The sequence below is a fragment of the Phoca vitulina genome, unplaced genomic scaffold (genome assembly GCF_004348235.1).
Source record: "Phoca vitulina isolate PV1807 unplaced genomic scaffold, GSC_HSeal_1.0 scaffold12, whole genome shotgun sequence".
NCBI classification, from domain to species: domain Eukaryota; kingdom Metazoa; phylum Chordata; class Mammalia; order Carnivora; family Phocidae; genus Phoca; species Phoca vitulina.
Genome location: NW_022589715.1, coordinates 39,282,616 through 39,305,182, shown reverse-complemented (window position 1 = coordinate 39,305,182; position 22,567 = coordinate 39,282,616). Strand labels below are relative to the sequence as shown.

The following is a 22,567-nucleotide window of genomic DNA, read 5'->3' as shown; positions in this document are numbered from 1 at the left end:
GGGGCTGACGTCCCAATGAAGACAAGGACTTTTCAAGTATGGTCTTTAGTCTCTGATGACTCCCAACCCCAAACTTGATGGGCCCATGTCCCCACTGGAGCTGTCCTGGGACTGGTGAGAAGGGGAGGGCATGATTGCTACTCTGAGCACTGCTGGGTGGATGGGGGGGCGGGGGGGACCCAAGATGGCTGATTCCAGGCAGCCCGTGGCATCCTTGCCTATAACCAGGTTAAAATGACCTCGATCCGTAGGTCTTTTAACTCCTAACTTCCAGCTGATCACCAGAGTTCTTAAGATGGATGACTAATCCCAACCAAGAGAGGTTTAAAAATAGTAGTAAGCCTCAGTCACCCTGAGAAACAAGGGTGTTCCCCAATTTTGCATGAGGTCAGATGAGAAGTGAAGCCATTAGGCCCAGTGCTAGTTAGTAGCAGGAGAACCTCAACCAGCTATTTGGACGGGGCTGCTTTTGACCTTAACTGCTGCTCAGTGTAAGGCCCAGGGTTCAGTGTGAGGCATGACTGGCCTTCCAGTGATTTGGAAGGACCCCTGCCAGCCTGCTCCAGAGATGACCTCAGCCTCTGCAGCATTTCCAAGGCCCCTTTCTCTTGTCCCTCCAAGGGCATTCCTTCTTTGGATTGTGGACGAACAGGACGAGGTCATTCCTCAACTCTCATTCTCTACCTCTAACGTAGTTGAAGGGCTTTATTGCAACATGAATATTGGTTTCATTTCAGCCCAAGCAAAATGCTTGGGGGGTGGGATGAAGAAGAAATAGAGCAATCCAGACCAGCAATCCACTGGTCTGAGAGGTTGTGGAAAAGGCACCTGTAGAGAATGCCAGAAGGATGGTGCAGAAAACGGCCCCCAAAGGTGCTTTCTGATAGCCTGCGGGGGGGGTGGGGGGGGCACAGTCTCAGGTCTGCCGTGCCAACAGCGGCCGGCACTGAGCACCCTTGAGGTCCTACCGCCAGCCTGTCCCCACTTCAGGGCCCCCCTGAATGCCCCCATTCGGGGCCGCGCCCGCCAGGCTGCCAACAAGCTAGCGATGCCAACAAGTTAGCGAGAGACTAAGTGAACTGGTCACCCCGGTGCAGGAGATCGGAGGTGACTTTTGATGACTCTATAAGGCTTAGAAGTAACCTTTAAACTGCAGGGCCCCTGGGCCTTTGTGGCCATGGGAGCGTACTCGGACGCCTGGTTCTATGTCCAACACTAGCAAAGGCTCTCCTACCCAAGTGGGGCTGATAAAACCTCTTCAGCAGTAACGGGAGAGAGTGTGAAGTCAAGGTGCCAAAGTCCTTCCATTCAGCACACTCAGGCTGGTGAAAGAGCCAGATGAAACAAAAACCAATAGGCCATTTTTAAAAAGCAGATCTTTAATTGGTGGCAAGATCCCTGGTTCGTCTTTAGAGGTTGAAATCTCAACGTCCAGTGCATCCCGAGCTTGACTCTGGAGCACTTGGTAAGATTGTTTTTGGTCACTTGACAAAATGATGATGTCCAGCCACGCAAGATCAATGTCTGGTCTGCTTTTTCAGTGTGTTTGTGTGGCGATGTCTGTAAATGCCAGAAACCTCTTTCTCGCTGCTGCTGCCCGCCCCCCAGCCACCGCGGAGGCACGCCGGGGCCGCTCTGTGCCCACAGCGCTGCAGGCCACACGAGCGCCACGTGCCAGCGAAGCGGGGTGACCGCCCCATCCTCTGCGGAACTGTGCTGCCCGGAAGGTCAGTTCTCACATGGGAGGAGTGCTTGCCTCTGTTCGTGACACGACACAAAAAATCCTCTCTAACCATGTAGCCCACCGACAGAATTTAAAGCCTCAGTTACCCTAACCAATATGTAGCTTTTAATTTGCATCAGAACTTTTACAAAGGATGTTTTGCTATTCTGTTTCTATATACTTTAAAAATGTTCATTTTTACCAATGAGTTGAACAAGACCGCTTCAGTTAGATGCACCTAAGCATTAGACCTACCGATAGCCTCAGTTCTCCACATTTAGCTTTCAAAACCAAATGAGCCATGTATAAACAAGTTGAGAAACTTAATTTTTTAACGTTTCATTTGCAGAGTTTTATATCCATTAAGTGCCTTTGAAAGTTTCCAGTTGTGTGGGCTGTCTCACCTCCCACAGATATTCTCCTTTCTACATATGGTGCTAAAACTTCAAAACTGAGGAGGGCTACAGGACCCTTAACAGATTCCTGGTCTGTCACCCATGTCATGTTTATGACATGTGTTTATGTGTTTATGTCCCGGCTTCCTAAATGCAAGATATCGGTTACCTGCTTGGGAAATAGTGGCAGGTGAGCAGCAAAGAAACTGAAATTCAGGAGGGAGGGGGTAGAAATGGGTTTTCACAGTTCAGTGCCAAACCTACAAAATCCAAATAGAAGTAAAATAAACCACTACTACAAAATAGAAGGGGGGGGGTGGGGGAAAAAAGCTCAAGTGGGTCTAGGAGGATGAACCCTTAATCCTAAAATGGTAATAAATGAGGTGACCCAAGGCTGCATTGGGTCTTCCCCCCGCCCCCCCAAGAGTGGGGCTGACTTGACCCCATGGATTTGTTCAGGTGAGCTATATAGGTCAAGTCCAGATAAAAAGAAAAAAACAAAAAAAACCCTGCTGAACAAATTCCTAAGCCCAAGCAATATTTGATAAGATTATAAAACAAAATAAGCTAGCTTAAGAGTTCCTCAGAGCTGGCTGGATGACAGAAAATGTGACCTGGACAATATTAATCAGAAGATAGCCCTACCCCGCCTCAGTCATACTTTACATGTGGCTCACCGCTGACCCCAGGAGGGGCGGCCCACACACGCCTCGAGGAAGGCCAGTGAGGGACTGGGGACTCTGAGCACACAGACGCCAATTAGTCCTTCCCGTCAGTGAAGCAAAATTCTGGGGCTTGAGTTCCTGGCTATTGGCAGTTGTCAGTTTAGAGAAAGGTGAAATGAAGCATTTTCAGTTAAACAGACTAATATTTACCCCAGAAGTGCTTCTGCATTCTAAGTGGATTAGATCACTCATGAAGCTATTTTTATATGCCCAGTTATGAATGCCTTACGTTAATCCCCTGATAGGCTGTTGGGTCCCCCGTTTGAGCCCCTGTGCAGTCCTAACTCTGTTTTCTGTAACCCTGTGACGCTGAGTGATAACCATGTCTGCCTCTACTGTACACCTGACCTTTCATAATAATCAGACCTTGCATTGAAATAACCATGTGGAAGAATAAATTGATCAATGAGGATATATACAAACTATATTTACAGAGCAATAGAGTGTGTGTCAAGAAACTTCTTAAATCTTATTTGTAAACATTTATATGGTATGAGTTTATGTATGTTCATAAATCCTGCACTGTGTTCTATCTGTTAAAATATTGGTGCATGAATTTATTTTCAGTTAGCAAAGTATAAGAAATACATCATTTGAAAACATTTTGGTATGTGTGTGTCAAATAAATTGGATCATGTAAACACAGCTGCCCCACGCGCTGGCAAGGCTTTCCGAGCGGACCAGCCCCCACGCCCCAGGAGCAAAGGCTATTGTGTGTGTGTACTCTGAACAGTGGCTGCCGTTTCAGGGAACCAAAATACCAAACATCCTTTAAGTCTAGAAGCTTTATTGATACTTTGCTTTTACAGTTCACAATGCATTCCACAGATTCAGGACAGCTTAAACCACAAATGTATAAATCTTCATTTTATAATTTTTTTGCATCACAAGGTTTGATATTTGCAAACAACATTTTTGGAAGCATTAGATTCAGTCCAGAGATTCCGAGTTTATAACAAAATGAACTACAGGAAGTCTGTGCAGTGAAGTTTACTATGTGCATGGCATCGCTTCACGTTGAAAACAGATGGTAGTGCTCCTGGAAATGGATTTTCTTTTTCTAAGCTTATGTGCTTTGGAACTATACACGTATAACCAATGACTCTCTGAAATATCAAGCACTGTGGGATAGCCGGAAGGTAAAGGTCTAAGCTTTGTGAAACACTATATATAGATATATATATCATCTATATTTACTTATATTGGCAATTAATATAACAGTAAAATTCACAATACACCTAGAACATACCAGAATGGCAAGCTTTTTCACTCTTGCTTTAGTGGTATGATCTCGTCTAAACATTTCATTTCAGAAAATCTGCATCAATCCACACAGACCATACACAGTGCACAAACTGTGGAAAGGATTTTTTTCAGCTCCACTTTCTCTGCGATTCCCAAAAAAAAAAAAAAAAACACAACAAACAGCAAGACTACCTGCCACAAGTGTAATATACAGCTTCCTCAGAGCTTTTTTTTATTCATCATCAGCGCCTCGTATAGGAAACACAAATATGATTACGGTTTAAATCCATACATAGCAGCTTACAATACTTTACTTCAGATGATGAACACATGGCAGTCAAGACAGGTAATTTTTCCTCAGACACCGCAATGCTAAAAATAAAGGTCTGTGAAGCTGCAATGTCAAGGTTTCCTCCTTCCCTGACCCTCCCCCATGTAATCAAATGAATATCCCCTTTAAAGATAAACTCCTATTTGTTGATTTCTGGCTTTTTCATTCAGCTTTGCGCTTCAATCCAGGGATTTTCGCTTGGATTCTACAAATGAAAAGGTTGGGAAAAAAAAAAAGGTCAATGGAAATATTTTTCAATTTTAAGTATTTAAAAATGCTATCCTTCAAGAACTACTTGTGTAAGTGCTCAGCTTCTACAGGACATGAAATCCTAAGGCTGTCAAACTGTAAGCTGTAATTTTGCCACCTTACCTCCTGAATTAGACTTAAAGCCTTAAATACAACACAGAGCAAACACAGGAATCAATGATCCAAATGGAGAGAAAAATCTTTTGGCAATTCAGTCGTACTTTTTAGGTATGATTAAGATATGCTACTGATTAGGCCTATACGATGAAAATACTACACTTTGTTCTCCAAGTCCAGCACACCTTATCCTTAGTGGGAAAAAAATGTTGCAGATTTTAAATACTTACTTAGCCATAGCATCTTTAACATTCTTATTTGCAAGTCCTAGATAATGATCTATCTGCGCCTGAAAGAGATATAAAGGAGTTACTAGAAAATTAACATTCCTGAAGAATCTTATTAACCGTTACTATATTCCAGCAAATTAAAGGCTTTAATAAAGGCTTAAGAAACCATATTTTTCATTTTTATAAGGCTTTGGAAACCAGCACCGATTTGTTTTTTACGTAATACAGTGGGGCTTGTATTCTGAAATCTACAGTTAAGAAATTACCTGATGCCGTTCATAAATAACAGGAACGCTGAAGAGTGAAATCAGAGCTGAAAAAGCAAATACACAACCTCTAAAATAGACTGGTATGATTTAGGGAACAAACACTGAAAAGTCATCTAACTGGTAAACTCGTCAGTCAGGCAGTGTTCCTAATGAATGAATAAATACCCAAGGTTCTGGAGGCACCTGCTGGTGGAGAGCCACTCAAGAGGAATGAATGAATGAAGCAAGGGATCCTGCAGGAACCATTCCTAGCTTAAAATCACATCCCACAGGCCTCATAAAATACAGGTATCCCATGTTAGTCTGATTTATGACTGTACCATCAGGTGAGGCCAGCCCCCATCTGGTTTATCACTGTTAACTGGAGCATTCTTTAGGAATTAAAGTAGCAATTCAATATACAATATCAGTATCAGCAATTTATTTAAAGAGCTCACAACCTCAAACGTCTTCCCTAAAATATAAGGATTTTCTCCACTAAAATGTCTCTAAACTCCTGCACATAATCTCTTATTGTGCAGTTTCTCATTCAAATCGTTTTGTAGACTTACCCAAAATCAGTAGTGTCAGACCATTGAACAAGGCACCAACATAGGTAAATACCCACATCAACACTGCAAACTGTAAGAAAATAACATTAGCCTATTAAAAACAATTCACACAAAGTTGAAGCTTTCAAATAGAAGCATCCCATCTAAATGCCAACCTACCAGAGGCATAATCGTTGGAGACTTGGTAAAGTAATAGGATATTTTACCTGTAAGTCACCAGTCTCAATTTGAAATTTCAGAATCCTAATTAAGATCGATTTGATTCATTTTCTCTGGACTATACTAGGCCAAGCAGCTGACTGTTTTCTCTGAGACCAGAGAACATGCCAAAGGTAGACCTTACCGCTTCAGCTCTGATACAGCATTTAGCTTTTAAATGGGAAGCCTGAAAAGGTATGCGAATTCGCTATTAAACCTGATTTTAAAGCACTAACAAGTATTTCAAGATCGACATGAGCTGAATAATTCAGACATTAAAATCTCAGCTGAATAAGCAACAATGAGGCAGGGAATATTTATGATCAGAGAGAAGGGGTTTCAGGTACCAAAAATACCACCTGTAATATTTTATTAAGGATCAGAGGCATTGTCTGCACAGTGATATATGTTTTAATAGTTAACCCTGGAAATGAGGATGCCTCAATCTCATATACTCGTTAATAAAACTGACCATTAATATTCTTTTAGCCACTGCCTTCTGTATTTAACAAACACCAATATAGTTCTTACTATATTAGTGCCAGGCACTGCTTTAAATGCTTTACAAACATGAACTCATTTATTCCTCTTAACAACTTGGGGAGGTAGGAATATTACCACAGCAGACGGAGACAACTCCAGGACAGACAGGTTGAATACCCTGCCTCGGGTCAGCTTTCACTGTCCCCTCGAAGGGCGGGGAACTGCAGGGAACTAACCAAACTTTCCTACTTTAGAGGTCAGGCTCTTAAAATCTAGTTTGGTTTTTGTTTTCTGTTTTGTTTTTTAAATCATCCAACAAAGCAGCTAGGGAAAGGCTGTTCTAAAAAGGGATTTCATTTTGAGAAGTCCTTTATTTCCTCTGCATACCTTATTCATGAAGGGTTGGACAAGAAGTTTTCAGAGTTTTCTTCCAGTTCTAAAATTTGGTTGACCTCATATAGTACAGACTCGATGACATGTTCGAAGCAGTTCTTGGAAGACTTAAAGTCAGTCTGGATTTTATTATTCTTAATCAGTAATTCCTTCGCTTTCTATTAAAGGCCTTCATGTGTCTTGCATTAGCTCTGCCCTGATTAGTAGGTAACACAATACAATGGCACCGTCTACACTGATTAGTCAGGTACATACAACATGGTATAAATGAAAAGGAGCGTGGAGTGGAGTCAGCACCTCCATCCCCTAAAGCAGGGATCAGCAAACCTTTCCTATCAAGACAGTAAGATAATAACCATGTCTGGTTTTACGGGTCTCTCACATATCCTTTGAATGTTATCTCTGAAAATTTTTTGAATATTATCCTTAAAAAAATTTAAAAACCATTCTTAGCTCCCAGGCTATACGAAACCAGGCCATGACCAGGCGCAGTAGTTTGCAGACCCTTGAACTAAAGCATATATTCCTCCATATAGTCATTCATTCAACAAAATCTGATTGTCTACTATGAGCTGAGTACCAAGCAGTAATTAAGATGCTCAACTCTAATAAGCACATTTACTGCAGGTTAGGAACACACAATGGATTCCTCCACCAACTGTCAGTTCTACAAATAGCAACCTCTGGTTACCCCTACAACTGAATTTAATGTTCAAGTGACCAAATGTCAAGCATTCCTAACACCTGCCAGTTGAAAATCAAAAATTAAATACTGCCCTGGTCTCAGCAGCTGCTATGGTAGAAAGGTTTGAAGCATGACTCCAGTTAGCAAGCCTTTTCCTTCTCACAGAGTTTTACAGACTCCTATTGCAGAAGCTAATTATAACTTCTGGTGCTTAAGCAAGTCTGCTATAGAACATTTTCATGTTTTCATCCATCACCATCCACAAGTCTAAAGGGAAAAGCGTCAACCTTCTACATTTTAGAAGAAATTGCTTTAGCAATAAGGATACCTTTGTCCTGACAGAATTCAGATACTAACACATACAAGCTAAAAAGAAGTCCTAATTTGGTCATGAAGTCACCCACAAGGCCGTACTCCAAACCCACAAGGAGAGAAGCCCAAGACTTCACACCTAGCTCATCTAAGGGACTCAAATGTCACTGGACTTGCCTCTTGGGGGACACTCTGCCTAAAAGCTACACTACCCAAAGGCAAAGAAAGGAACAGAGGAAAGACTAAATGTCTGTGGGACCAGGCAGGCACCTTAAATTCATGAAGGAGCCTGACTAAGGACTGAGGCAAACAGACATACGTATTCTCCCTCTCACGGAGGCATGTACGACCCAGCTCCACAGACTGTTGCCATGCAAGTATTCCAGGCCAACGTTGCCAAAATTTCCCATTTTAAGAGAGAAACCAGAAATTCACATTTTTATGTGTTATCATAGAACTTTTAAATACTGCAATCTGGAGAAAATTTAACACTTTAAGGATTAACAAAAATGCTAGGTAAGGTTTTCCAGAGAATACAGCATGAGAGGAGAAAGGAATGGTAGTTAACGACATGCATCTAGCAACTGCACAATTACTGGAACCATTATATAATAAAAGCAACATATTTTTTTGCAAATAATATTAGCTCAGTGAATCTCATCACAATGCCAGAAGTACTATTACTATCCCTATAGAAGAGCAAACCAAGACAAAGAACAATTAAGCAAGTTGCCAGACCAGAGGTCACAGTGATCTCAGGTTTATCTGACTCCAGAATCAATCTGCTCTGCTGTACGGTAAAATCACCTACGGAGTAACTAACCATTATTAGTGGGAATTCGTCAGGAATGTGCATGCTATCATTAAGAGGCAAAGAATAAACACTTCAAAGAAACAAAACAAGCAACTTGCATTTTGGACCTACAACCTCTATGCTACATGGCAACTATTCTGTGACATTATAGCCAATGCATATACTCACACGGAAATCAGAGATCATCTCTCTTTGGACAATAACGAGAGAGGAGGAAAAAGGACCAAAGTACAAGGAAGGTCTAATAAATACTTAAAGTGAGCAAGGGCCATGTCTTGTTGGCCTTTTGTCCCAGGGGAATAGGGAATTAAACTTTAACTGTGTATTAAACACCTAATTAAAAAGCTCTGCAGATTTTTATTAGATGATGTCTCAACAACCGGGGGCAACATTTTAAGGAAAATGGAGGAAGGGTGCATAACAATTTCAGACATTACTCTGGCAATTCTGACATTTTCAAACATTTCCTGCATTTTTAAAGAAAATTCTTTGCCCTTTTTGAAATCTTCAGCCTCATTCATTAGTATCGCTTTGATTGCCTACATTTTCCCTAGCCCATTTCCCTTCTAATTTTTTTGTGAGCCAGAGAAAGCAGGAACTGTCAAAATGTGTATGTTAATAACCACATAAGAGCCCAGGGGCTAGATTTTAATGTTCTTCTGGGTCAGCTATTTCTGGAGTTCAGACCTTTTAGGTTCACTTTCAGATTTAAGATTGTATTCTGGAGCATTAGGATTGCCTGATGTGCAGGCAACTATCACTGGCAATTCTCTTATAATTTTAACATGTATTTTCACTGAAAGTCACAGAACTACACTCATACAGAATCTGGTCTTTATCACCCAAAGCTGTATTACAGAAAAATAAGAACCTCTGCCTAAAACACCTGGTCTTGGTATCTGATAAAATTATTAGATTTTTTTTTTTTCCTTGAGATTTGAGGTTTCAAAAGGCAGGATCCCTCTAATCAAACTTGGAGCCTTATTCAAGAAGCTCCAAACCTGAGCCCAGCAGGGACTGTCCCATGCCTATTACAGTGAGGGTGGTGGTGAGTGGGAGGTGGGAGCGGGGGAAAAAACCATAGGCTGGGGTTTATAGCTTAATGCCACAACTTTTAAAAAAGTGATTCTCCCAGCAGTATCCCCAGAAAAGTTAAATCACAATTTTAGGAGAAGGGCCCCCCATTCCTTCTCCTTCACCCTTCACACTTATCAGGTGGTTCCAGTGTACAGCCAAGACGGAGAACCACTGTCTTAAAATAAATGAACCCTATCAAAGATCCCTTACACAGAAGACCAATCACAGAAACAGAATTAAACCTTAACTCGGGGTCTAAATATACTCAACTACCGTATACTAGTTTTCTGGTACTCATGGGTATTATTTAAGACAAGGTTAACAGATATCACGGATTAAATAACATTATCCTGCCTCTTTCTGACTTCTCAGAGACTAATAAAGTACACCAGACTCCCAAGAAAAGGCTATATACATGGCTTTTGCAACTTAATTTTACTAGAGGACATTCCTCTTTCCTTTCCTTTCCTTCATTCTCCTCCCCCCACCTGATGTCTGGCACTCAGTAGAACAAACCCACTTTAAGAAATAGAACCTTTAAAACAAATCCTGAGGACTGGACAAAACATTTGGCTGCAGTGAAATTTTATATTAATATTTGAAATAAGTTCTACTGAATGGAATTAGAAATCTTTTGTCAGAGATTTTGCCCATAACGTTTGACTAAAATTAATCCTTTGGGAAATGTATCATTGCTCCATCTGTGGACACTTGCAATCTTTTCTAGGACTTAGAAGCTTGTACTTAATTGCAAAGGAGCAAAACAAATGGAACTTTTACACAAGAATTTAAAAGGAGAAATCTGTAAAACATGTCTTATTTGTCCAAGTCAACCACCAAAAGGAGACTTAGGCCAGACACAGTGATAACCAGCATGTCACATCAGGTCTTTTTCAGCAGGCCTGATGCCTCAGGACCCTTGGAGTTTGTTTGTTTGTTTGTTTGTTTGTTTTAAATAACATTTGATTATGTGATTTTTTTTAAATCACTATAAAAAAAAAAGGAATAAGCAAGAAGAAAAAGTTTCACATGCTAAGAATAGTGGCTCTAAAATTTTCACTTTCTGAGGAAGAAGGTTTCTAATAGAAGTAGTGGTAACTATGACCCAGAATCTAGAAATGTAGATTATATAAATGTGAGGGCACCAAATTTATAAAGATAGCAAGTTATAGAGAAACCTCTTTCAATGAAAATTTTTGTTTAAAAGCTATTATTTTAAATACGCCACAGAGCTTGATACCATGTGTATTTTCTACATTTAAAAACTTATGAGACTCCACTGCATTTTCTTGAATTTAGGGTGGTGTCCATTTTCCTAATGATGAATCATACAGAATCAAAGTAATTCATCTGGAAACTGGAGACACCAGGGCTATTTATTAGCAAACTTTCAAGAGATTGAGACTCTAAATATAAGGAAATAAATCAGTCTAATAGGGCAAATCGTTTCTTCTTTACATTGAAAAAGTAAGAAAAGAATGAACTGAAAAAAACCTTTTTTTGCTGCTTTAGGGAGAGAGAATCTATCATTCTACTGGCTGTTACGGCTAAAAGGCAAAAAGTAATAGAGTCAGAAGGAATCATTATCTTTAAAAAAACAAAAACAAAAACAAAACCACTCTGTATATACAAAAACTGTGGGGGAATAAGAGTGGTAAATGCTTAAGGAACTATCTATAGAAAGGGAATACTAAGTCATTTTTATAAAGAGTCAAGAGCGTTAAGATTTTTGTTAGCTTTTGTCAATGAGACATTTTAAGCAAGTACCCTGTTTCTATAATACCCTTACTCAGTGGAAACAGATGGAATTTGTACTACTCAGACACAATGACACTAAGATTTAATTTTAATTAAAGGGGGTCAATTTTTTATTTGAATTAATTTTAAAGAGGGTCAAAAGGTAAAAAGAAAAAGTTTATTGACTTTGGAGGTACCCCAGGTACCCCAGGACGGGAAACAAAAAAGAAAGAAAAAAGAAAAGGTTGAACTAAAAGTCTCCCAAGCAACAGGACCACCAGGTTTATCAAGGAAGACTCTTTGTGTATATTATCAGAACGTGCAACTGAATTACCAAATGCTTCATACCATCACCACTGCACAGGGAGAAAAAGACACAGCCTGCCTTATTCTTTTGCTTCAACAGATTTTGAGACCTAAATGCAAAGTTCATTCTATGTGTTAATATGTTGAAGTACCTGTTCATTATTCGGAGCCCTGAATGAATCACCATGTGTGCAAGTCACCAAGCAGCTTTCCTTGAGCTCTGGGTTTGCCAAAAAACACTACTCAAGAAAACCATTCAAATAAATTTTCTTTTCAAAAGTACTGCTAATCCATAAGTAGTTAAGTAGTAAAATGTAATTCTAATGCAAGTCAATATTAAGAAATATTAAGAAAAAAGAATTTTTTAAAAAAATAAGAAAATTTCATAAAAATAAAGTGTTTCAGGAAGTAAATCTGCCTCATTATGTGCCACATCTGTTAACCAAAGGTCACATATATAAAAGCCACTCAAGGCAAAAATGTATCAAGTTCAGTTTTTCTCATTTATGCTAGTTTCATCATGAATAAAATACCTGCTTAAAAAAAAAAAACCTGAGCATCTACGGTAATTTTCAAAAGAAATTAAAAATTAAGATTTAACAGCAAAATGAAATTCTTCATCTTAGAGAAGTAATTTATTCATAAAATGTCCTCATCTTTTTTTCAAGTATCTGCGCAAAACAGACTTAAAAGGTGTTTATAATATTTAATCAGGCCTTCTCTAACATTTCCATGCTCCTCTAGCTTTTGCCAAGTATTTCCACACATAACTGTGTACACATAGGACTGTATATAGAGGATGATAAAATCTGCAAGAACAAAGAAGTTTTGACTATAGACATGTGGAGACTTTAAACTAAAACCTGTAAAAACTGGAACATAACAAATCATTTGTTATTATCTTTTTTTTTTTTTCAAATGTTATTTTTTTTTAAGATTTTATTTATTTATTTGACAGAGTGAGACACAGCAAGAGAGGGAATACAAGCAGGGGGAGTGGGAGAGGGAGAAGCAGGCCTCCTGCAGAGCAGGGAGCCCGATGCGGGGCTCGATCCCAGGATGCTGGGATCATGACCTGAGCCGAAGGCAGACACTTAACGACTGAGCCACCCAGGCGCCCTGTTATTATCTTCTGATATTAAATTCTGGGTATATCAAAAATGAGAAGCAAATAAACTTACCTTCAGAGAATCAACTAAATCATCAACTAAAAAGAGGCGTCTGAGTTCTTTTATCGTGCAGTTCACATGACCAAGAGCAGAGTTACTGTATTTCTGAACCAACTCCTCAGATATAGCGACTTCAGATTCTAAGTATGCCCTGGAAAACAAAACACATCCTAACGGTCACTGATCAGTGATTCTCCCTGGATGTCTGTCAATCAGCAAGCATGTATCTGTAAAAGAAGACATTAATAAAATATTTTACTATAAAAACCTACTGTTTCCAAATTAAGCACAATGTAAAAATTCACCCATCAATGCGTATTTCATTGACATGCACAGGGTCAGCTGATGAGCACAGAAAAAATCATTTGCTTTGAAGTTAGACTGAGCTGGGCTTGAATCTTAAGCTCTGCCACTTACTTGTCTGTTAACTTTGCAAAGTTACTATCATGAGGATTCAAGGAGTAGAGTGCTTACTACAAGCGGGCACAAAGAAGCACTCGATAAATGGAAGTTATTATTATGGATTTGGTTTTTTCTCTTCACGCTGACATTAGGCTGTCTCATTAGATCTTCCTAACAAAGATCCTATTCGTTCCCAAATCCTACACTCTCTCAGCCTAAGTTTTAGGGAAAACTGCCCAATATGTAGGGGCCCACATTGTGAAATGGCTGCCAAAAGTATGGTGCTAATGCTAGTAAAACGTAATAGTTACTGTCCATGTAGCTGCCCTAATCTATACTAAGATGGCTGGAATCGTTCTATTTAAGAAAACAACTGTAATGAAGAAGAAAAGTCATGTGCAGGAATGCAAGGAACTATTTCATTAGTTACTGTTTCAAAGAAGCCATTTTATCTTGGTAGAGAAGAACCAACTCAGAAATACTAAGCATTCTTTTCTATCGTTGGAAGTAGCTCCTTATAACCCAGTCTCTCTTCATCACTCTCCGATGTTGGTGGACACTAGTTACTCATACTGGAAAGAACAGTCCTCTCATAACTCCCTGTCCCATAGTTTACTTCTGTAATATGTCCCAAATATGTCTCATTTTTATTCACTATGCTCTCTAAGTGTTCATTATTTAAAAACTGGAACATTCTTTCTCCAAACCAATCGCTAATCTGTCTGCATCCTAATCCATTCCTTCAACCAATGCTAGATTAGTTTTATTTAAATTTTCCTAGATAGTGCTACTTAGATTCAACTCAGGTAGGAGTTAGAAGACCTGCTACTATCTAGCTGTGTAACCTTGCAAAGTCATTTGACTTCTCAGGGTCATGTTTCCCACTCTATAAAATTAGAGAAACAGACCTTCTTAAATCTCTTCAGCCTCAAACATTCTGTGATTCTATGGTTCCAACTTTGCAACCAGAGCCCTCCTCAATCTTTCCAAACTGATTTCTCACTACTCACTATGTTGCAGCCAAATATGAGCCATTCATCAAACATTTTTTAATCTTACTTCCTTTGTTCATCATACTGTTTTCCCAATCCACAGTGCTCTCCTCTCAGCCCATCTCAAATCCCACCCATAGGGGAAGCCTCTTTGGCTCTTTCTTCCCTAAGACCCTATTATGCAATTCTAATAATGCTTTCTTTTGTAGTATTATTATAGCATTGACCATAGCCAGCCCTGGAATATGGACACGTGTATACTTGTATATTTTTCCTACAAAAGTATAAACTGTTAAAGACCAGGAACGTATCTTTACTATGATGGCACAGCACTCAGACAATTATTATTGATTAACCAGCACATATCAAGCTGTTATCATCGAGTGAAAAATGATCAAAGAGTCACATCTACCCTTAAATCGGCAATAATTTATTTGTGCAGCTCTGAGAAACACGGAGCAGAAGCCGGTGTAACGTTCAGTGGGCATCCTGCTTCTTCGTACCACTGCTTTCGCTCGTGGAGACAAGGCGCTCTCCGTCAGGGGAGCCCCGTGCGTATTTACACCCATCCAGCCGGCCCGCGCGCCACACTAACACAATGCCCGCGGTGCGCCGCTGCCCCGGGCCCGTGGTCGGTCGGCACACGCCGTACGGCCCCACCCTCGGTAGTGCAGAAACTGCCCAACAGGGTCAAACTGGCATGACTAATGACTAATGTCTAATGACTCTAAAATGAAGAAGTGTTTCTCAAGAAATAAGGAATAAGAAAAATCTTTAGATTTTTTTCCCCAAAAGTCTTCTTTAAAATAATAAAAAAAAAAAGTCTAAAATTTATAGTGTAGTTAATTTAGAAGTTTTGGCTTGACAAGATTTTTGTGTATTTCAATATATCTAATTCAAAATTATATTCCTCTATAGGATATAGCTGTGCCATTTTGCAGCTGCAATTTCAAGTTACTGGACCTCAAGTATGTTTCCCTCTCTGTGGAATGGACTAATACCATCTGTCTCATTGAGCGGTTATGAAAATTAAGTCTGTACATAAAAGGCCAAGGACATAAGAGCCATTCATAAATGTTGGTCTCTCTCCCAAACTGATGTAGGATCATTACTTCACCAATATGAAGAGAGCTAGAACAAAATAAATAACCAATCTTTACAATAAACAAAACAGATCTTTTCTTGTAAAGTCTGAAAATCAGTTTACATTTACCCATTAATATCAACTAGATAATGTTCTCAGTAGTTACATACTCATTCATGCCCACAGATACTTGCCTTGCCAACATAGTTTTAAAATATTCAAAATCTATTTGAGAGAAAAAAATGATGTCTATATACAAAACAATCAGAGAACATTTCAAAGCCATACTTAGTGCAATAGGAAATGAACCCTCAGATCATCTGGAGCCAGTGTTAGGGAAACCTTCTTCAAAAAGTTATATCTTGAAATCAAACACAGAACCAAATAAAAAGTCTAATAGATTAGGTCATCTGAGAAGCTAAAAAGGCAGCACGAATGGGCACAAACAAAACCCTACAAGGGGTGAATGAGAGACAAGATAAAGATATTTGGACTTGATCCTGTAGTGAACAGAAAGCCCATATGCCTAAAAATATAATAAAATTAATATCTGAGGAAAATGTGACAACATCTATAAAAGCTGAAGTAAACCAAGGTAACCAGAACCCAATTTGGTAACAAGTGAAGTCCAGCCGGCGTAGACAAACTTTTTCTGTAAAGGGTGATGAGGAAGTATTTTAGGCTTTGAAGTCCATATAGTCTCTGTCACAACTACTTAACTCTGCTATTACAGCATGATGAAAACAGCTAAATGACTGAGTATGCCTGTGTTCTAATAAAACTTTATTTACAAAAGCAGGCAGCAGACTGGATTTGGTCCCTGGCTATAGTTCATGAACTTGTGGTCTACACTGAGGAAGCAGGAGAAAACAACACAACTTAGTTATCTTCTTTACATGAGATGGGAAAAAAGATAACATCAAAATTGGGAGCCTGAAATGAGGATAGTAGTGGTGTTACTGATAGAAGTTGACAAGTTTGAGAAAAAACGTTCATTTACAGACATGATAAGTTAGTGGTTGTCAGAGAGTGGGTGGGAAATAACTACCAATGGGTAGAAAATGTCTTTTTGGTGTGATGAGAATATCTAGAGTTAGATGGTGATGATTGTACAATTCTGAGAACATACTAAAAACCACTGAATTTTCTAATACATGCATTATATCTCAATTTTTTAAAACTGGGGGAAAATACATGCTGAGTCTGAAGTTAGGGCAGAAGACCCAAACTGAGGTATGTCCCATTACCAATTAGATATGTGATGTGACAGTGTACTCATAAAAGTTAAGGGCAGATGATCATTTCGAGGTGAGGAGTGGCCATACAGACACTCATCAAAGGATAACAAGACAATACAAAAGTACGCCTCAGGGAACAAGAGGAGGAAACTAGACAGAGAAGGAAGGGCAAGAGAGCACATGGGCATGACAAGATAGCGTTATAGAAAAACATGCACATACTAGTGGTAAGAAAGGTATTTAAATATCAGCATAAAAAGTAAGCAATAAAGAAAACAGAACTTTCACCAATCCTAACCATGTTAAAAAGATATAGTTCCCATTAAAGTAAAATTAGATAACCAATACCTAGTTTCCATAAATATTACTAACACATAGCCGAGTTAGGCTAACGACACACAAACCCAGTATTTTTCCATCATGAGCCCATGAAATTACCTTTAATCTAAAAAATCTCAAAAGCAGATGCTTTTGGTATAGCTTTTCAGCAAAAATCTGCAATTATCTTTAAGCAGTAAAAAAATGCATGCCTGTAACTCTATAGAATGAAGTCTTAATACTAATCCTGTTTATGGTGTTGCCAGTGTGTGCCTTGTTTTCCAGACATCTCACCTGAATGGGTGGCCTTCATCTGATTTCTGGATAGCTTGGATCACACCCTTATATATCCTAAAGCTGATAGTCACAGAGAGCAGGGCCAAGACAATGTAGGCCGTTACACTCACAATGCTGAATACTGTCAGTGAGAGCAGCAGGAATAAGCTGGCGCCAAACACTACTCCCGTCTTCTTCATGTCTCTCCAGTAGAGGAGGTCAACCACTAAAAATTAGAAAAGGAGAAATCTGAAATTAGAACATTATTTTATCCATTTCGATTTGGCACATTTATATTTGCTCCACCTACAAAAAAAAAAAAAATGTCTCTAAGGTAAAACCAAAACCTGAAGTGTTACAGAAAGATTAACTTCGTAAGCTGCATGTTAAACCCATTCTAAACTGTAAATTAGAATCAGACCTGCATCTATTTACCATAAATTTCCCTCATGCAAATCTGTTTCCTTCATGTCCAAATCAGTCTGGCTATACGATATACAAGATTGTTCAATCTCTCAAGCCCAGTATAGCAGACCTCTAATCCAAAACAATTTTCTTAAAAATCATCTTGAGGGCTTCCAACTTCGTTCATTGCATGATATAAATACAAATAATATAAAAAAATCTCAACACACACTCACTGAAATGACACTTCAATGATGTAAAAACATATTTATTTGCAGAAAAACCACTAATTCAAAAAAAATGTTAAGCAATAAAACTATGAAAAACTACACATAGGAGTTCTACAGCTCTGCTTTTAAGAGACCTCTCTTCGAGAAACATAATGAAACTGTAACCTAACCTGGCTATCATTAAAACAAAAATTTCCTACAAAGCCAAAGACAAAGGGAAACAGCCTTTAGATTACCTGAAAAGCTACTTCTCTTTGAGAGTAGATAAATACAATGCTATAAAAATGTAGGTGTCAAAGAAAACGAGAAAAACTAAATTTGTTACACTGTCTATATAACGTTTAATAGTAAGGAATCAGACAAAGCCAAACTTAGCAAGTTTGCTCTTGGCCTATGGTCACAGAGCCCCTGTGGCGATCAAATATCCATAGGCCTGCGGTCTTAAGGTCAGGTTATGTACAACACACAAAGAATTCTGCAGTGTGCCAAAGGGTTCTTGAATTCACAGGCTAAACGTAATTTGTCTCTCTCTGGATTGTGAACAACTGGGGAACTGGGGGAGGTTAGTATCCTTATAGTAACATAAGTATGGGCATATTCTTGAGTACAATCTTAAATACCTGTTAATTTTTAAGATAAAAAAGGTAACAAAGAAAAACCACATTTCCAGGGGCTGCTCTGGTCTTGAGGTTCTCTAAGGTATGTAACTTTCCTTTACTGTTAGGGGTACTTCCGCGGGGAAAACTATGTATGTGAAATGTAAAATGTTAGAGTGTCTGACACATAACAGGGGCTCAACATTTATTATGTTTAGTATACACTTATTCTATTCTCCTATGATTTGATTTAAATGCTATTTTTTTTTAAAGATTTTATTTATTTGACAGAGAGAGTGAGAGAGCACAAGCAGGGGGAGCAGTAGAAGGAGAGGGAGATGCAGGCTCCCCACCAAGCAGGGAGCCCAACGCGGGGCTCAATCCCAGGATCCTGGGATCATGACCTGAGCCGAAGGCAGACGCTTAACCATCTGAGCCACCCAGGTGCCCCTAAGTGCTATTAATTTAACATTTTATGATTTACAGTTTTGTGTTCAACCTCTAATTTCAATTCTTTATTCACATTTTCCCCTATCTCAAGTTTGTTCCAACCCTGCCTAAAACATCTACCTTAGTTTTGTTCTATTCAACTAGTTCCTACTATTGTACCAATACAGTAGCACAACTGAAAGAATCAGAACTTGAAGCAGTGTATCTATGCTATTAAAATGACATCATGAATAACGTCATATTGAATAAAGAGACAGCAAGCGATGCTAATAGTTTTGTGACATTTAGCAAACATCTATTGAGCTGATACCGTTCAAGAAACTCAACCTAGTAAAATGAATTAAAAACCTGAAAATGGGGATGTGGATTTTTCTTTAAGGCCCTGTCCCACTCTAATACACTACAAGTCTAGGAAGACAGTGACACGTAAAAACAATGACAAAAAAATTGTAAAATAACTGTTGCACCATCATGAGAATTCAGAAAAAGAAAAAAACTGGAGGAAACTTTTAAAGACTGTGAAAAAGATAGAAGTTGAGCTGGGTCCTAAAGAATGGGTAGATCTAGAAAACGTAAAGATGCAGGTCTCATTAGAAGTCTCTGCTAGCAAGGGTTCTCCTAATTAATGTAGTTCTGTTTGTTTTTTTAAACAGGGTACCTGAGAGGGTGGGGGAAGCAGTGATAAAGATGGCTCTCGGTACAGTAATCCCTTCCTGTGAGGCTCCCCCTGCTCCGAACAAAGCACTCGGAGTCTGGCGTTGGGTCACCTGCACTCAGCAGCTGGCTCCATAACTTACTCGCTGTGTGACCTCAAGCAAGTCACTAAATCTCTCTGTACCTCAGTTGCTGTATCTGTAGAACACACATTCTATATTCTACATATTCTATGCAAACAGGAATGATCCTATTGAGATACTATGAGGATTAAGTGAGAAAATTAACAAAATTTTTCTTTAATAAGATAACGAATATACTGCGTTTAATACAGTGCACAGCATATAATAAATTCTTAATAAATGTCAGGGCTGTTATTTGTTGTTGTTATTACCATCACAGTCACTGTCACCATTCTTAGCGAGGTGTTAAATATAAAGAAAAAGAAAAGAACATTTCAACCTCATGATTAACTTGCAAGTTAATAAATCATATTGCTGTTATAAACATGTTACTTTAGAAGCCACGTGGAAAAGGGTTTTCAAACTTATCTAAGATTTCACTAATGCAGAACAAAAAGTTGACAACCTAGAAGAAGCAGCAAAGTAAAGTACACCTCAAATTTTTACATGAACAAATGCTGCCTTTAAAAATGTATGGTTCTCTAAGTGCTCCAAAACATTTATTAACCTTTGAAATCACTACTGGTAATAAATTAAAATAAATGCAGATATCTTCTCTATTCCTTACCATCATTAAAAACTATTCAATAAGACCTGATTATAAAAGAAATGACTTCAGACTTGAGATGTACAACATAAATGACTAACCTAATTACCTAATGAGTTATTGTCTGGACAGTTTCAGTGACTAGGTAAGAATTATTTATAACTGGTCTATAATTTCTATATAGATATGGTGGAAGAAATTTCCAGTGGCTCTAGGATTCAACAGACCCACAACCTAGTACTGGCTCTGCAACTGTAAAACTCTGGATGAGGCTCCCAACTTCTCTGGACCTCAGTTTCATCATCAGTAATCAGGGCATTAGATAAATGATTTTTCCTTCCCCTTCAGAAACTAACACACAGTCAGTACAAAGATACACAATCAGTCCTGCATTCAAATTCCCAATCAGTGGATCTGTATTAATGAGATTTTATTGCTGTATTATCTGTGCCAAATATAAATTTTAAAATAACTCCTTCCTTTTTAGTTCTAGATTTTTTAAGGGGAGAAGGGCTTAAATCATACCAGTCTTTTGAAATGAACCTTACTAAAAAACGCTTTCTTAAGTGTCAAACATTATTAAAACTTTAGGAAAACAAAAATTCATATTCCTACAATTTTTCAAGCAATTATAAATTATATCATTATGGTCACAGTATGATAGAAGCTTAAAAAGAAAAAAAAAAGACTGAGAAGCTACACACCTTTTAAGCCTGACAGATGTTTCAGAAATTTTTTCCAGGTTGCTGATCTACATTCTCCACACCTCCCTTTATTTCCTGAGTCAGTATTTACCAGGTACTCACGTTGTGCCAAATACTGTTTATAGACTATATAACATTATCTCTTTCAATTATTAAAACCCTAAGAGGCCGGCTTTCAGACAAGAAAGTGAGAACCAGCTCTTACATGACTGGACTCAGATCACTTAATTAGTAAGTGACAGAGCATGGATTTCAACACAGGCTTCCTATTGATAAAACTCAAATGCCCCATGTATGATGCCAAATTGAAGGTTCAGCACATTAATGTTCTTCAAAATGTCACACATTTGCATCCATAGTGAATAGGCAGAGTGTTGGCAGATAATCACCATATGTGAGATGAATCACAAAGGCCAAGAAAGTCAAGGTAAAACTAACAAGATAGGTTAATTAATGAGACACAAATTTTAATGTGAATACTTAACCTACAGTTAAATCCAAAAAGGAGGAAAGAGCTCTATTCCAATATACCTGAAGCTATTTTCCCACAGTTGAAAACTATAATCAAGTTGTGAAAAAAAAATCTTTTAAAAGCTATGTGAATCTAATTAAGTAAAATTAGAAATATATCCATGCAAAAGAACACTATGTAGCCAGTAAGGACAGTGATGTAGATCTCTATTACCAAAGAAACATGTCCATATTGATAAATAAAAGCAAAATGTTACAAAAAGATTCATATAGTCAGATTTTAAAAACTTAGGATAACCATGAAGTTTGAAAGGATATCTAGTAAACACAGTTTGTACCTCTGGGTAGTAAGGGTAATAGATGAGTTTAACTTGCTTCTTTATTTCTTTCTATGCCATTTGAAATTGTCTCCCACCCTCCCTCATGGCAAACACGAATTACTATTAAACTTAAAAAAAAATTCACCCTTTCCATTCCTGTTCAATATCGCTAAAGAACCTTATAACACAAGTGTGGTTTCCCAATTGGTTTTCCTATGGGGAGGAGAATATAATGTATGTTAGCTTAATAAATATTTAAATCCAGGTGATAGTTAAATTTTAACAGTATATAATTAAGTTGGTAACTCTGGTGCAACTCAATTTCCCCAAAGTTGATGATACAGGAACATCCATATATAAGGTCCAGTAGTATTCAGTGATCACAGCCTAAAATAAATTTAACTGCACGAGGGTACAGTAAACCCTAACCTACTATTTCTTTCTGCCTTTCATATGATTCCTAAGAATAAGGTCTTTTCAATAAATGGAAGACCTCTGAAAATCACAAATGTAAGCTACACATATTACATAAACATATGCAAAACCTATACAAGAATACTCAAAGCTGATATCTTGAAAGCCTTGTTGAAACAAGCCTTAGGAATGCTCTGGTGGAGCCACAGAGCTTAAAGCACTCAGGAGGAATAAAGGGAAGAAGAGCCAAGAGAGATAAGACAACTAGGTAATGT

At 38.4% G+C, this 22,567-nt stretch overlaps 2 protein-coding genes across 6 annotated transcripts in view; one reads left to right on the top strand and one right to left on the bottom strand.

Moving 5' to 3' along the window:
• EML6 (EMAP like 6) overlaps positions 1-4,259 on the top strand; it is a 263,755-nt gene extending 259,496 nt beyond the window's left edge. For all 4 annotated transcript variants that reach the window (XM_032410977.1, XM_032410976.1, XM_032410978.1 and 1 more), the window contains one exon: positions 1,542-4,259. In XM_032410977.1, the coding sequence (XP_032266868.1) occupies positions 1,542-1,566 (25 nt within the window). In that variant the 3' untranslated portion in view covers positions 1,567-4,259. The remainder of the gene's footprint in view (positions 1-1,541) is intronic.
• Positions 3,614-22,567, bottom strand: part of RTN4 (reticulon 4) — a 69,876-nt gene continuing 50,922 nt past the window's right edge. For both annotated transcript variants that reach the window (XM_032410979.1, XM_032410980.1), the window contains 6 exons: positions 17,338-17,545; positions 13,022-13,160; positions 5,836-5,905; positions 5,282-5,328; positions 5,016-5,074; positions 3,614-4,624 (listed from right to left, as the gene is read on the bottom strand). In XM_032410979.1, the coding sequence (XP_032266870.1) occupies positions 4,582-4,624; positions 5,016-5,074; positions 5,282-5,328; positions 5,836-5,905; positions 13,022-13,160; positions 17,338-17,545 (566 nt within the window). In that variant the 3' untranslated portion in view covers positions 3,614-4,581. The remainder of the gene's footprint in view (positions 4,625-5,015; positions 5,075-5,281; positions 5,329-5,835; positions 5,906-13,021; positions 13,161-17,337; positions 17,546-22,567) is intronic.